This window comes from Apaloderma vittatum, unplaced genomic scaffold (genome assembly GCF_000703405.1).
Source record: "Apaloderma vittatum isolate BGI_N311 unplaced genomic scaffold, ASM70340v1 scaffold42610, whole genome shotgun sequence".
NCBI classification, from domain to species: Eukaryota; Metazoa; Chordata; class Aves; order Trogoniformes; family Trogonidae; genus Apaloderma; species Apaloderma vittatum.
The window spans coordinates 3460-20440 of NW_009695887.1; the positions used below are offsets into that span (position 1 = coordinate 3460).

Sequence of the window (16981 nt, forward strand, 5' to 3'; positions counted from 1 at the left end):
TGTCCGGCCCCCGCGGCCCCCCCCCGCCCGAAGTTCCGGCGGGCTGGGGCGGCTCCGACCATTTTCCCCCATCGTTAACCCATGATTACCCACTAACAAAAGCACCTGCCCCTGCAGTTAACACGGAATGAAAAAAAACAAAACAAAAAAAATTCTTCCAGCCGGTTTCAACAGATGAAAATAGAATTACACATTTTTTGGTTACATATTGTAACCCAAGACAGGTGATAAAAGCATACAAAATAAAGCAAGTCTTTATGCCATTTCTGTAGTGAAAGAACATGGAGAATGTAAGTATTTGCCAGCCTCAGTAGTTAATTAGAAGACATGCAAGGAGAAGTGGCCTCCACCTGGCTCTGTAAGACAGTGCAGAGGGCAGCTTTTCATACAGAAATGCTGATGTTAGTGATTTGGGAGTGGGAGGTCTCAGGAAAGAAGGTCAGTTTGGAAGAGGCAGCTACAATCCAGAAACCAGCAGAGCCTGTCAAAGAGTGGCACCTGGTAACTCGGTACCTTAGAGTGACCATTCCTCCCTTTCCCAGGGTGCTGCTTTCTCTTTCCTGTAATAAGGAACAGGAGTAGAACTACAAAAGATGAGTTAACTTCACTTTATGTGTCAATTTAAGGACTGTGTAATAAATCAGGAATGTGTTAAGTAAAATGTTTTACACAATGCTGTGACCAGCAGTCATGCAGATGTAAAAAAAAAAAATACTCCTTTTCTCCTAACAACATAAAGTAGTAGCTCCTAAATATACAAATAGGTCTGGTTTACCTTACTTTCTTTCAGTTGTCTCAGCTTTTGCTAACCTCACACTCAAAATTCTGATTACTTAATACTTTGATATCTTTTTTTAATTATTTTTTTTTTTAATTCTTCCACCCTAGCTGCAGGTACGAATGAAACCAAAACCGTGGTCAAAACGGTGGGAAAGGCCAAAATACAACATAAAAGGAATAAAGTTTGAGCTACCTGAGAAAACAATGAAAGAGGCAAAGAAGTGGAGCCAGCCGTGGCTAGAGTTTGATATGCTGCGAGAATATGACACTTCAAAAATAGAGGAGAAGATTTGGAAAGAAGTGAGTGAAGAACTTAAAAAATAATAATGGTTTTTGCGACTTAGGCATTACTGAGAAAACTAGTGTTTACTTCCGATTTACTGTATGGATTATCAGTTGTCAAGTTTTGTATATACATAGGCAAAAAACCCCAATAAAGTTAACCTTTCCAGTAAATTTCAAAGTGTACAACTTGTGATTGAACATTAAATTTCTCTTCCTGAAAAAAGCCGCTCCTTTTTGAGGAGCATAATGCATGTAATTACTTGTAATCTTTCTTCTAGAAAAAAAGGAGCTAAATCGTGATAGAACATCTGTGATGTTTCTATAATAGCACAAGGCTGGTTGCTTCAGATGAGACAAAGGAGAAAAGCAATGAGATCATGAGCTTGCTGTGATTTTTGATAAGCTAGTGCGTTTTTGTTGGCAGTCTGAGAGAAAAAGCAACAGAAATCCACCATTATTACACAGCAGGACGTGCATATAACTCCTAAAGGTAATGAAGGGCTGAAGGTTTTTTCACGCTTCTAACAACATTCTTGTCATGTGAAAGAACTGGACTGTACAAGTCATTAACACAAGAAAATATTTTAACTTTATTTTCAAAATAAAACAATTATTTTAAAAGTTGTCTTGTCTGTAATACCAAACCAAAGCTATTTACAATTAAAATACCTTACAAATATATATATTTAACTTTCAAAAAATATAAAAGAAATCACATGGAGAGTTAAATACTAGTCCCAGAAGATTTTGGAGAAATGCAGTCATAAGGAAAAACAGTCCACAAGGCACTAGAGTTTCTAAAATAAAGGATCCTTGTTATTCTGTTGCTAATACATGAACTTATGCAACATTAGAAATCTGAGAAGGGTGTGATGAAGGAAGGTTCCGGAGATCTTACTGAGAAGCAAAAGGAACACTTCTCTCAAGTTTCAGTTACTAGAAAGTAACCGAAGTTGTTCTTGTGCTTCTCATCAAGACATCTGTTAATTACGAAGGACGTGCGACAACTCCAGCTCTGTGCACCCAAGTTCAGTCTCTATCCCTCGAGTACGAAACTCAAACGCCCATCAGGGGTGAGCCTGCTCTTCCCAGATGTTCTCCCGTGCAGGTCTTGCCTCGCTGAGCCCACGTTCACCATCAACATTGACCAGTCAAACCAGTTACCTGCACAGGGGCTTCCCTTGTTTCTGTACCAGGGGCCGAACCCCTGGAGCGTTACCCATCTCGTTCACTAGCTTAACAATAACCCTGCCAAGAATCCCTGTGGACCACAATTTAGAAGAGTTCAGGGACTGCTAAGTCAGAGCGATATTTGGCAATTCAATACCAAAAATAGCTTGCAAAGCTGTCTGCAGTGATACCCTGCTGACACAGCAGTGATAAACTCTGCAGGCATTTGATATCTTTCCAGGTGTCCTTCCAAAAAGGACAAATACATTTCATCACTTTAGATTGACAACTGTCACTTCCAATAAGACTCCTTTACCTAGGAGTAGATGGCACTAGAAGACAGTTGGGGGGGAAAAGTAATTATTTAACAATGAGAGAGTGATTACCTCTACATCTCTGAGTAGGCAGGATCCACTAAGATTTCCTATTAGAACTGCTCCAGTGTGAACAGCAGGCTTGTTTCAGTAATGTAAGCGTTGCTTCAAAAATTTCTATTTCCCAATCATTGATTTAAGGTGTTCAAGTTTATGTTCTTCAGTGAAGTCTTCCACAATATCCAGAGCTTTGACTTTCACCAGCAGGAGGAGAACTTCTTTTGTTTCATCACTATTAAAAAATAATTAAAATTTATATAGCAGCAGTTTTAAGTATCTGGCTTAAGGGTGCTTTATGCTTATTAATTTTAAAGCCAGATATCTCTCTTTGGCCCCTTGTCATCGGATAACCTTGGCTACACTGCTGACTAACAGTATCCAACATTTAGCACCTCGAACTACACCATTAAACTAGAACAGCACTAGAACAAGCACTCCTTTACGTAACGGGCTCCATCTTTTACAAGACTTAAGGAATTTAAGAAATATTTAACACAAGGTATTCAAGCAAGTGTTTGAATCCCAAAGAGAAGTCTGATCTCTTACCTGTGGTTATTTTTGTGTAGCGTACGGGCACACTGCAGCAAGTGCTGGCAAAAGTTTCGTAATTCAGGGAGAGTTGACCCACTTTGAAGATCATGGAACCACCTTTCTGGGAGGCATGCAACCACCTGTTCACACCCAAAAAAATTTGGAAAAAGTTTAAAAAGATAGATTCTTTCAAGATAACCAAGTCACATCACTTCTGACATGGACTTTTTGGTAGGTTTGGTCATTATTAGTAGTGTGGTTTTAATTCAAAACCTCTACAAGCAGTTATTCTTAAGAACCTATGGACTAATATTTGCTCTAAAATGCTTTCATATGCCAAAGTAATTAAAAACGTAACATGCAAATTCGAAACCAAATTCTCAATGTCTTTTACATTTGTTTTATATTCCATCTTAAGTTTTCACCCCTCTTCATGGAAAAATACAAAAGCAGCAGCTTTTAGCACACATCCTCTTGCAATGCACATGTTACCTTATTACACTTTTCTATATTATCCAGCCCTGGTGGCGTGTTTAAGAGGTTCAGAAGAAGGTAACGATTCAGCAGCTTGCTCAGTCCCAAATCACGAACTATATCTTCTTGTACAATTCCATCCCAAAGTAGAATGTTGGAGAGCAGCTGCAGTAATGAAGAAACAGAGAACGAGTGTACTTGGTGGCTGGAAGCATGCTAAAGCACAGTATTAGAAGTTTTATGAAAGATCATACCACATCCATCCAACTGAAGTACTAAAAACCCAGGATTCATGCTCCAAATTTACCATCAGCCACTAATGAGCTGCACATAGTAAATAACCTTATCCAGCAGGATAATTAATTTTACATATGCATATGAAACATACCCTAATATGTGTATATATGACATCCCAAAGCTGGGAAGAACATTCTACCTTTCCGATAGATTAACAATTTGCTAATTACAGAAGACAACGACACTTTAAACAGAAGAGCTAGCAATCAAATCTGAAAACGCAAAAAAAGGAATGACTATTAGGATGCTCCCCATAGAAGAAATAGGGACCAAACCCAGGTGACATCCAATTCTAAGCAAACGATCAGAAAATCCAAGAAAGCAAAAAAAAGTTACTACAGGGTAAGACTACACACAGTCCTTCATGATGAGGTTGGTGGCCACAGTTCACAGCAGCACAAGTACGATTGTTTTAGTTGGTATCAGTATTTATTATTCAGCCCTCAGAGTTTTCACCTGTTGTCCCTATCGCTATAAATCCTTACAATAGTTGTCAGCCTTGAGTCTAATGTAAGCAAATGACTATTTTTTTCCCCCTTAACTCAGATTAATTTTCAGGCAACTGTTAACTTCAAGGTATTCTACCCTCACAGGCACAGCCTGATAACCTTTGCAGTCACCAGTCCAAGAGCACGCAAAAAGCTCACCAGCTTTGCTAATTTCTCTGAAGTATCTGACGGGACACCTCCATCAAACATAGACCAGCATTAATCAGGAAAGTACGCAGCATAGTAAACACGAAGCACGTTTTGAGCTACACGTTGTACCTACACCAGGCAAATTAGACAATACCAGGGTAGAAGCTGGAATTAAACTTCCACCACCTGGAGTTTTGCATCTGAAGAGTTCCTCGCTCACTTCTCATCCAAACCAAGTAGTTTCTCCACACAATTTCTAGGCATGGCTTAGAGACCACTATGAAGACGGCAACCCATATTGAAAGATGAGGCTTAATAGCACAGATCTCAGAATCACAACATCAGACTTGGAAGGGACCTCTAGAGATCATCTAGTCCACCTCCCCGACTAAACCAGGATCTCCTCCAGCACATCACACAGGAACACGTCCAGGTGGGTTCTGAAAGTCTCCAGAGAAGGACACTCCAACCGGAGCTGCACAACAGCACTGGGTCTCGGTGCCAGCGAGCAGTGTCAAGCACAGACAAGTTACACTAGTTTAAGTCCCAAGAGTTTAAGACAGATGAGCTGCAGTACTATTTACCCCGGGGGTGACAGAATTCACACCTCTGCTCAAGAAAAAAAATGATGCAACAACTATTCAACAGATACGCTGCGAAGGAACACTTGAAACTTCTTTCCATCATCACCCTGCTGAAGATAACCACTGTGACAGTGAAGACAGAAATAAAATGTTAAAAGGAGAAAACTGCAAAGGAAAGCACCCAGGGCTGACTTCCAGGAAAATCCAACACACAGTCCTAGAAGGTGGGATCAGAATTCCAAGTCTCCCTTGGTTTTTGTTGTGTGTCCTAACCCTTAGGTATTAAACTATCTCTTGCTTTCTCTTCATCTGTCCACGACAGGTTCCTGCACAGCAGTTCGCTCCAGGAGCAGAGGTGAGAAGTCCTTTGTCAAACAGACCTCAAGACGTCCGACCTTCCAGGCTTTTCAGTAGAAAGTAAGCTCTGCACCATGACAACAAGAAGCCCGTGCAGGGCCAGGCACCATGACTAGCAGGGCAACTGGAATATTGTCTGGGATTTTAATGCGTTTTTATGCCTCTAAATCTCATCTTTAATAAGACTCCAAATTTACTCCTAGAGGAACGACATCTTCAAGCAGCAACTGAATCACAGGCATTCAGAAATTCCCAACTCACCACCCCAAAAGTAAAACTATACTGATGTGCTTACATGAACACAGAGTATTTATATTCTACAACACTGGCTATCATAACTAACACCATTTTATAAGGCAAATGGCCACTCTGCAACCACGCCGGTCACGTATCAGTCCCCTTCCTTCTCATTAGCAGGCCAGGAAGGGCCTGTGCACTAAGTAGCCGAACCAAACAGGCTTTTTTTTTTTTTTTTTCCCCTTCCTCTCCCTGTCAGCCTCAAAATTCCTGGGTACCAGGCTGACTACCCCCTTCCTTAGCGGCCTTGAAGGTCCCAGGCACCCGGCCAACCTGGTGGTGGTGATGACCCCAGCACAGAACAGCACACAGAGAACTGTCTATAAAATCAAGCAGTTACAAGCTCTACAAGAGTTTTGTGCCAGAAGGACTCCAGGACAGTGAGACCCATGAGCTCTGTGGCTCACAGAGACACCAGGGATATTTCCACCACCCTCTGCTTCCTCCAAGGATTGGGTGACTCATTCTTTTTACATGTTTCTAGGCTAGTTCGTGAGCGTTGTATTACTGATATTGCAAGCCAAATACTTGGATTTGACCAGATCTGCAGAGTGGCCAGGTGATTCCAAACCAAAAGCCAAGCTGTACTATGAATTCTGTGCTATGCTGCTTGTAAAGTTGCACTACACCAACTGTAATTATAAAAACGCTGTGCTACTCTGATCATAAAATACTATGCTATGCTGATCATAAAATTCAGTTTAAAAAAAAAGCTTTAATTGTACCTACAACCTAGTGCCATTATGTTTTTTCCCCAGGATCTCCAAAAGAACCCATCTATCCCCGCAGTGTTAGGTGACAGTCACTACCTAACATGATACAAGGCCAACAGGCCCAGCTGACCCACTCAAGGAAGAAAAATGAACCAGCAGGAGCATGGTCAGACCAAAGTCTCTTGCAGAAGCTGCACCAGTTGAGTAAAAAGAAATAAAGTGTTCATTTATAGCTCATTCTTAAAGCAGCACATGCAGGTTGCACATCCTTCACCGAGAAAAATGTTTAGCCATCCTTATAAATATGTATTAACCACCTAGGAATCAGACTTGCCTGAAGATATATTTCCTCATGGGCTGCAAAATACTCTTTCACTAAAATGAATTTCAAAGAAAAAAAAAAAAAAAAGAAAAAAGTTCTATTTTCTCTACCTTGACAGCTGACCAAAATCGTCTTTCTTGAAATTTTGAACATAGTGATGATTTATCTTCCACAGTGCTGGTCATGGAAAGAAGAAAAAAAAAAATAATATAAAATAGGGATTTAGGTTTTGTTTGCTTTTAAAAGATGATAAACAGACAACTGATCTCATAGACACTGATGAATGTTCATTCTAGCACTCTTTCAGCAGTGACAGCCACAGCCAGAATAAAAATTTAGGGAATGTCAATTTGAACCTTTAGCAAAGCTTCCCTCCTAGCTGTATCTTAACCACGTATCTCCCAGACTTCTACTCGCTCCCATCTTTGAAATCATGTCCAGTAATAAGCAGCAGCAACATAATTCCTCTTTTGGGAACTACAGGAGGAATCGGGACACGCACACATGAGATCAGAACACCTGAATTACTACAGGCCCTCAGATAAAAGTTATGTTAAAACCAGACTGCGGACCTCACCTACTGGGAAAGCTTTTGGTTACGAGAGCAGAAAAGCATTAAGTCAGTGGAGTTACTTGTATTACAACGAGCTCGTGAATGGGAATAAAGCCTCATTACTTTTCCCATAGTAAAACAATAAAAGGTACATTTGTTCCTGTAGCTGTTAATGGTTACAGTAATCATTAAAACTATTTGCATACAATTAATAGTATTAATTGTTAACAGAGTACTTTCTCTACATCTGTGGGAATCAAAAAGTTTAAAGAAGTCCCAGAGTCACTTTACCGTTTAGGATACAGAGGAATGAAGACATCATCCTCTACAGATTTCTTCATTCTTAGGACAACCGTGTTCATCAAATCCTATTAAAAACAGAATTATTAATGTGTCTTCTTAATACTTCATCTTCCATTTATAACAACTTCAACAGTTACTCTGTTCATCTAGACGTGTACTATGCTAGTTAGAGCTACGTACAATCACCACTTGTATAAAATACACACTGAGACCATGAATATATTAAAAACAATAGACAAATCAGGCTTTAATTATCTGTCAAGTCAGGAATTTTTTTTTAAGATCAAGCTGAAGAAGGGCAGGCTACAATGACTACATATATAAAATTAATTATTAAAAGATTGCTGAGATTACAAAGTAGTCTTTTTGTTAGCCAAGTAAACTCTGGGGATTTTCAAATTTTAAAACTGTAGAAATGCTTTATAAATAAAAGGTTAAAGGACTGACTACTGGAGGCATTACCAGCATTTAAAGCTCAAATTCTAGAAGATAATTAAATGCAAAACTCAATTCTATCCATTATTGCAGTGAAGCAAGATTAGATCTATGATCAGATTCATGATAGGTACAGCCAGAATTTTTCTAGGAACAGAAGTTCTGCAATTAAAGTTTCTGCCTCATGTCCCATCATCGTTTGTAGGTAGACCTTCAGAGAGCTGAAAGTTTAACTGTTAAATCTTCTTAATATAAAGTAGCAAAACAAATAAGTACTCAGAACCAAAGAATTTCAGGACAATGTTCTAAGCTCCCATGGGATACGCAGAAAGCACACACAGTGGATGAGGCTCTCCCTTCAACAGTGTCACAGAAGCTTTTACCTCTTTTGCTCGACTGGATTCATTTTTGGAAAGGAGCTGGTTTTCAAAGATGTTACGGCAAAGCTGCACAAGGTTCTTTGTCTGTGAAGTAGATAAAGGATCCCACACACTCTTTACAAATGCTGAAAAATAAATTTAAAATAATAAGAGTTGAATTCATTCATAATGTGCAAGTAGTTATCCACTCCAGTTTCAAGGCATTACAACGTAACAGCAGTAAGCATAAAAAAAATAAAATAAAAAATAAAAAATACACAATCGCACCATTATATAACATTTGATAGCTATCACTTATTTGAGGTTTGATTGCTTGGCTGCAGTGAACGTTTTCAAGACACTCTTACTATACCTGTAATTTTCGGAAGAATCGTTTTTTCAGTCACTCTAGGCAAAACTTCTTGATCAGGATCATCATCCCTTTTTGATTCAGATACGGTTTTGGCATCAGTGAATTCTTCTATAGCTCTGAACCAGGGCATCTCTTCCAACTCTGTAAAATTCTGCTAAAAAGGTCATTCTTGTTAGTTGTTCAGCTGGTCAAGATTAAAAGAAAAGTTCCATGAGATGATATCACAGATTCCCACTTAATTTCAGAATCACACAGAATCAAAGAATCATCCAGGTTGGAAAAGACCCTTGGGATCATCGAGTCCAACCATTAACGCTACTTGCAAATTCACCCCTAGACCATATCACACTCATCACTGAACAAGCCAAAAAAGCAAATGCCGAAAACTAAATTTAAAGCTAGAATTTAAAGGGTGTTATTGTTAAAGTGTCAGAGAACTCAAGGGAAGAATTCTTTTTACACACGGTGTTGCAAAAGGGGCTGAAGTTAAGGGGAAAGGAGAAAATTAAGATTTTGACCACATGCTTCAATTTCTGAGACCCACACAATACTCTTCTGTTCATTTCTAATGCACTGTGATATGTACAGAAAAAAAATCTCCTCTTTCACATTAGTACCTAATACCAAAATACATACAATTTCTGAAGAAAAAGTCAACTGATGTACCTACCTCAAGGGGATTCCAATTTATTAACTGAACTTTGATCAACGGATTTAATAGCTTTGGCAGGCAGAAACTGATATAAGCATCACAGTAGGAGTCAGGAAACTTCTCTTTCCATTCCTGGAATTTCAACAGGATTTTTCTGATGTCACAAAAATCTCCATGTACATCTTCAAAGATTCTCCTACTATCCTCTAACACGTTATCTATGGATAATATTTGTTGGGAATAAAAAGAAACAATCACAGAACTTATTGAGGCATAAAGATTAAGAGTTTATGCATCCATAGGAAATAAGAAATACCTATATGATAACTGCATTTGTCATTTACCCTTGACACACCTGACACTGAAACTGGTTTTAAAACGAAAAAAGCCAGTTTCAGGAAAAAAATATTGCCAAAAGACCAAAGACAACAGGTTGCTTCATGATCTAGTCCACAGAATTAGACAACCACTATGTTTTGAGCTTTATACCTCAACGATAAAATTTCAGACATGAAAACCCTTTTGCTGTGATCTGGAGCAAAGGTATTACGCCTTTCCCTGCTCATCTTCATCCAGTCACTCAAGATAATTAACACATCGATCTTTAATTCACTCTATCTTCAGGAAACAAACTGATGATGCAAAACCCATTGCACCATTGCACTGAATACTGTCAGATCAGCTTTGGCATAACCTAAAAGAATTTACCTTTGGTTGAAAGTCACATGTAATGCCACCACCACATACATAACTCATACCAAACAAAATCTACACCTATTCTTCTCAAGTCATCAGCCAGAACTCTCTGAACATGCTACAGTGTATAACTAAGAGCATGTAACTCTTAAGTGTTTCTTCACCTTTCTAAAAATAAAAAAAAATTTAAAAAATTTTTAAAATATCAGAAGGAGATTTTGTTCTAGGACATCCCAGTAAGACTGTCACCAACCTTTGCTCTTCTGGAACTCAGTGACCTCTGCTGGAGTCAGCTCGTCATCACTCGACATGCCGTCATGGTGATCAGCTTCTCCTGAACACTCTCTCACTTGCCGCCTGCAAGTCCTGTATTTTGTACGAACACAGATGAGTTATTCTCTCCCCTTGATGCAGGAGGAAGCTCAATGAAAAATAATCCAACTTCAAAACACCTACTTGAACAGAGTTGGGAGGGCAACAGTCTAAGGAAAGGCAAGAGGGATCAATAGTAATTATGTTACCATATTTTCACAGAATCACAGAATGTCAGGGGTTGGAAGGGACCTCAAAAGATCATCTAGTCCAGCCCCCCTGCCAGAGCAGGATCACCTACAGTAGGTCACACAGGAACGTGTCCAGGCGGGTTTTGAATGTCTCCAGAGAAGGAGACTCCACAATCTCCCTGGGCAGCCTGTGCCAGGGCTCTGTCACCCTCACAGTGAAAAAGCTTTTCCTAATATTTTTGTGGAACCTCCTGTATTCCAGCTTGTACCCATTGCGCCTTGTCCTGTCGTTGGACATCGCTGAAAAGAGCCTGGCTCCGTCTTCCTGACACTCCCCCTTGACATATTTATAAACATTAACAAGGTCACCCCTCAGCCTCCTCCAAGCTAAAGAGACCCAGCTCCTTCAGCCTTTCCTCATCAGGGAGATGTTCCACTCCCTTCATCATCCTTGTGGCTCTGCACTGGACTACAATGGTAATTATGTAACCACCTATTTTTTCTATCTATAATCTCTGTGTAAGGTCATAATATTATTTAATAAAACAGCGGGAAAAAAGCTCCCCTCATATAGTTTAGCCTCACTTAACACTCGCTAATTTAAAATAACAAGATTATCAGCATCCAGATTCAAATCAGTGTGAAGAGAATGACATTAAGAAATAGATGGCTTCCAAGTACTTCAAGTTTTGGAAAGCAAATACATATTCTGTGTGCAATCCCACACATCTACATTCATCACTGCATAAATGACAGGAAGACAGTACACAGTACATCATCAGTTAAGTGCAAATATGTGTAATAGCTACCTTCGATGTTCACACATTTCCAGAAGCTGTGTCCTCTCATCACCTCCCAATCCACCATTAGCTGGTTTGTCACTCCCACCTATCAGAAGACAAAAACAGACAAAAATAAAATTGTATGATTTTATAGTTCCTATTTTTTTCAAGCAGGAAAGACAGATTCTCCGTCTGTTGTTCTTCGTTTGGAAAACAGCCAAAGGAAAATCAAAACTTCAAGACTAGTTGGCTTACCGCTGTCTCCTGTTACGAGTGACCACTGACTGTGTGACCCCAGTCATACCTACTCTGATTCTTGAGTCCAACACAAAAGTAGAAATTAGAAGCATTTTCTAGTTGGGCCATTCATTTATATTTCTATTAGCTGGCTGGTATATGCACAACATCCAAAAAAAAAAAAGTATACTACTACTGAAGTATTATCATATAAGAAAAAACAGCCTTTCCACTATATTAAATATAACTAGGAACTTCAAAAACAATTAAAAGGGCTGTTAATCATGCAAGTACAGTCTCATTTGCAGTGAGCTGTAAGCAAAATCATTCTAATGGCAGCTATTATTACAGCAGAACCCTTTTCTCCTTAACGCCTGCTGTCAGTGTGCTCCATCAGTTCACAAAATCCTACAGGCTGCCAGCCTGCCCTCAGCAGACGTTTATCCTGCACAGCGAGAAGCCTGAGCCCACATGATTAGTAGTCACCATAAACTGCTGCATCTGGTTCCATCTGTTCCCAGCAGCCCCAAGCATATTGCTCTTAGCTCTGCCTAAACAATTTTAAAGAGCTTGGTTTACTTTTCAACAGCAGCAGCTAAAGAGTCACACGGCATATAAACTATAAGATGAGAAAACTCTAGTGATTTTTCCTACAGCGATTGAAAAACACTGGTTTAGATAAAACCCTTAAACAAAGTGGCTTCTTTCTTCACGTTCTTCCCTTCACTTAAATGTCACCTCGTTGGAAATCTCCATTCTGAGCACACACACAGCCTTAAAGACACTGTCCTGTGAAAGTGATGCTGCCAAGTGAACTCCCTATTTTTTCACATAAGCAAGCTTTCTCCTATTTAAAACCTACTGGAAAACCTATCCCATTTTTCTTTTTAAATATTGATGGGAAATCGTTGAGTTGAATAACTAAAAATTGGCAAATACTCAGTCACGTTATGTTTGCTGTTAAACCAGCAAAAAATATTATCAGCAGTGTTACTGAGGTAAGGATTTCAGAACACACCTACTCATGATAGGAAGGGGAAAGGTGATCAAAGGCAAAACTTAAAAATTTCATCCAAAAAGTAACTGTATCTTTCTGCTCAAGGAGTAAATGCTTCAATAACAGGATATAATCTGATTTCATACTAACTTGTCAGGTGCTGAATATAAGCAGACTCAGTTTTCAGCTCATCCTGCCTTCGTTTCAGTACTCTCGCAGCTTGTTGCTGAAGAAGTGCATGCGCAGCCAGTTCTAGCTCATTAATGTCTTTCAGCTGAAATACAGTAATCAAGTTTTCAATTAATTAAAATGCTAAAAGAATGTACAAAAAGCAGCTTCCATGGGTTTTCAGCATAGCTACAAAATTAAAACTGAAGTATGGTAGATTGAAAAGTTGCTCCTCACAGGGCTACCTAAGACTTCATACAAAAGGGTTCCACAGGACACTGTTGGAGCATTTATTTCACTTTGGACTTGCTTTTGAGCCACTAGCTACCAAAGAAAATATATTCATTAACTAACATTTCTTCTCTTTAATGTTACATAAAGACACTCACAATTGCAATGCAATTAAGTGACATAAATGAAGACTTGATAGCACTATTTATAGAGGGTAACAGCAGTTCACTTCCACCGAGGCCAAACATCATCTTTTTAAATACACGAAGTTTGCAGTTCAGGAAACAGATGCAGCCAATAATGCAGACAAGCTCTCACACAGCTTTGGTAACTCAATCCCAACTTGACCTTAACATGAAATCCTTACTATTATCATGTAACCCTGAGTAAAGATATTTCAGGAGATCCCAAAAGTGAATTTAAGTGCCACCTCTCTTTCAACTTCAAGGCACTCTGGTTACCTAACCTGCAGAGAACTCTCTCCAAAAACTTTTATTTTTTTTTAAATCTAGCTAAGACCACAGCTCAAGACAGAATACCTGTACTAATTTGATCAGGTTAGCATTGATTCATTTTCCCTATATTTTATCTCCTGTTCTACTAAAATTTCTGACAGAACTCACTTTCAACTGGGTGGTGTCCCTCATCATTTCCAAACAAAAATCCCTCATCTTTCATTGACAGAATGCACCTTTATCATAAAAAAAAAAAACCCAAACAGGAAAGGAAATGTAAAAATATACACACTTTTTCATTCAAACAGTTTATCAAGTTTTCTACATATGTTTTCATGGCCCTGTAGAATTTGTAATTCAGAGCTGCATCTGAAGACTGCTCTAACTCCTGGACAGCCAGCTTTGAATTCTCCATGTCCTCCATGTATTTTTCATACTCTTTCTGGTGGGCACGGTGCACATCCTGTAATAATGTTATCCTGGAAAAAAAATTAAAAAAAAATAAAAAAGAGAAATCCAGACAACTAAAACTGTTGCCAAGGCAACATCTGATATATACCAAAACATTTTTCCATGTTATAATCACATACAAAATCTTTGCCTGTGGTAATAATAGCACTTGTGTTTGAGCTAAGAAGCACTGAAAGATTTATCCAGGCCAACATTTGCAGAAGCATGGGGTGCAGACAAGCATCACACTTTGGAGATTCAAACACCACTGAAGTGGTGCTAGTTTTGAAAGCACCATTGACATTTTACATAAATCCCTCAAGACACTATTCCTCCCAAAAAACATAAAAAGCCAAAGTAAATATAAATTAAATAGCCCATTAAATGTATTCTACCCAACGTAATCCGGGGAAAAAGCAGCTCATATCAGCACGTCCACACTACCTTGATGTAAGTTGCCTGGACAGCAGGACCTGGTAGCCTTCAGCACGTGCTCATCACTAATTACAAGCCAACTGAGGACTCTTGCTGCTATAGGGGGATAAAACCCAGGAGCACAGGTGTGCAATTGTCACTATTGGGTAGGTAACACAGAAACATATACATATAGTACAATTCTAATTTTTTTTTCCCCCTCCTTGTAGCTCTCAAGTGATTGCTCAGCTTGAGCAAGCCTGTAACAAAACCAAGGAGACGACCTATTTTACTTACCTGAAGCAGGGGACACTTTTCAATGGAAATAATTGAACTAAACTGTTGTTCTCTACAGTGCTACAAGTAACTTTTTTTTAAAGTGCTATTTCAGTTTTTATCAATTAAAGACATCTATCAAGTTGATATCAAACAGGTTCTTGCTCCCCTTCTTGGTATTTCCTGAAGAGGTTTCCCACTCTTGATAGCCTTATTCTCATTTTTCTGACTTGATTCTGTACATAAATACCCACTTGATCCAACTCATTCAGTTCAGGTGATGATAGCAAAGAAAGCACACAATTCCACAAAAACACTCAGTCCCATTTAATGGCAATTCTTCAAACAGGCAGTCAATGATGGTCTGTACAAAGCAAAGCATGTTTGGGGAGCTCGGTGCATATCTAGGTTTCAACTGAATAATGTCACTTGTCTAAACTCATCTGCACAGCTGCTTCCTAGTGCTCTCAGAGATGACAGGGGACAGCTTACCTTAGGATGCCTGATCCCACCTGTCCTCCTCACACCCTCTTAGAGGGTCCCCCTTCCACCCCAGGACATGTCAGCTGCCCACACAACAGCTGCTGAACTGCTGAAGAAAAGTCACAGCCTGGCACACTACAAAAAAACCCCAACAATCCATCAAGGCAGGTTCTAGCTCACCTAAATAGGCTGCGGAGAATTTACTGTACTTTAGAAAAATACTGAGCTGTTCTCAAAGCTGATATCAGAACTGCCGTAAGAAGGGTAGGATCGCCAACTCCATCTGCCCTGGTAAAAGTTTTGCTTGCTGGGCAAACCTAACATGAAACCAATGCTCCTGTCAAAAACTTCTTGCGAGCATAAAAACACTGCTGCCATTTAAATGAACTCACTCTCCAAAGCTCTAGTTGATAAAACACTCTTGAAAATGCTTCCCTGCCACAAAGTATCAACAGGCAAAGTTAAAAATTTGTGATATGCTTGTTATGATATTCAGTAGAGTATTATACATCAATAGCAACCAAAAAAACCCCCCAGTGCTCTGGAAAAAAGGTAAAGATTTCAAAGCTGTCATCTCCCATTTGGTGCCAAAGACTCGGACAATGTAGAAGTTCATAAGAACAGGATTTACCTTTCACTCAGTCGCTTCTTCACAATTTCCAAGTTCACAGGTGGCAGAGAAACAGAGGGATCAAACTTCGGTTTAGCTGGTTGAGATTTTTCCAGGGAAGCATCACTGTAAGTTTCCTACAAGAATTTTAAGTGTCAATTTTTAATACACTAGCTATACAAGTTTTCCCTCCACAGATCAACGAGACGTATCATTTGAATACACAAGTCATAAGACAAAGATGCATATTTCAATCAAGAAGTTAAGTACAGAAAATGTTGTACAGAAAAGTACAACACAAAGATTAAAAAAAAGGACGAAAAAGTGCATATGTATGTTACATAAAAAGCATACAGTGCATACATGTATAAACAGCACTAACTAACCCGTAACATAGGGTACACTTCAGATGCTGTTGATCTGAAAACATTAATAGCTTTCAGTAATGCATAATATTTCTTTACTGACAGCAAGTAGTATCAAGATTCTAAACATAAAATGAAAAAAAATCAACTACAGTCAAGTAGTAAAGATAATACCTGATTTTACTTACTTCTTGCTTTTTTAAAACTGGTTGAAGATCTTTATGATAAATTATTTGCCATCTGTCGGTAATTTATTTTATCAGAGTAAACCTTCTGATTTTGCCCCCAATAAACGTGAATGCTACCTTCTGGCAAAGTCAGTGGCCAAAAGAGATTTTTTCACTGACAACTCATCTTAAGTGTAATTATAAATAAAAAAGGATTACTGGATTTGAGCTTTTAAAGTGAAAGACACTTTGCATTCTAGAACAGCAGAAGTTTGTATATTAAAATCTAGTCAAAACACAATCAGTGGAGGCAATCAAGTCCATGACTAACAGGGTCTGCTACTGAAAATTGCTGCAGTTTCCTGAACAGCAGAAGTTAACAGCTTTCCAGAAACAAGTACAAGGATGTAAAAACACCAATCGGACTGGATTTGAAATTCAGCAGCAGAAAGATGTAACTTTCTCCCAGACCTCTATCTACTCCTGTTTAATAGGCAAAAATTTCTGCAATTTTCTCGTCTGGCACAAAGAAATGGTCATTCAGATTTTCCCAGTCTGATCCAGAGTAGGTGAACCAAGCCAGAAACAAAACTTCCAGCTCATCAGAAGATATAGTTTCTTTTTGTCAATCATTTACCAGAATTTAAAAA

The 16981-nt window shown here is 38.9% G+C and overlaps 2 protein-coding genes across 2 annotated transcripts in view; one reads left to right on the forward strand and one right to left on the reverse strand.

Annotated features, from left to right (window-relative positions):
* The window catches only part of MRPL19 (mitochondrial ribosomal protein L19), a gene marked incomplete at its 5' end in the record, with an annotated part of 4588 nt that extends 3345 nt beyond the window's left edge, over positions 1 to 1243 (forward strand). Inside the window, one exon of the mRNA XM_009872618.1 lies at positions 889 to 1243. Coding sequence (XP_009870920.1) covers positions 889 to 1104 — 216 coding nt within the window. The remainder of the gene's footprint in view (positions 1 to 888) is intronic.
* Positions 1244 to 2726: 1483 nt separating this feature from the next.
* GCFC2 (GC-rich sequence DNA-binding factor 2) lies at positions 2727 to 15936 on the reverse strand (the record flags this gene model as incomplete). The annotated part of the gene is made up of 13 exons (XM_009872628.1): positions 2727 to 2841; positions 3156 to 3280; positions 3633 to 3779; positions 6933 to 6999; positions 7667 to 7743; positions 8497 to 8618; positions 8846 to 8996; positions 9516 to 9715; positions 10447 to 10559; positions 11506 to 11584; positions 12863 to 12986; positions 13859 to 14045; positions 15821 to 15936. Coding segments are annotated over 13 exons (1623 nt in total), but the record flags the coding sequence as incomplete, so codon positions are not given.
* Positions 15937 to 16981: the final 1045 nt, after the last annotated feature.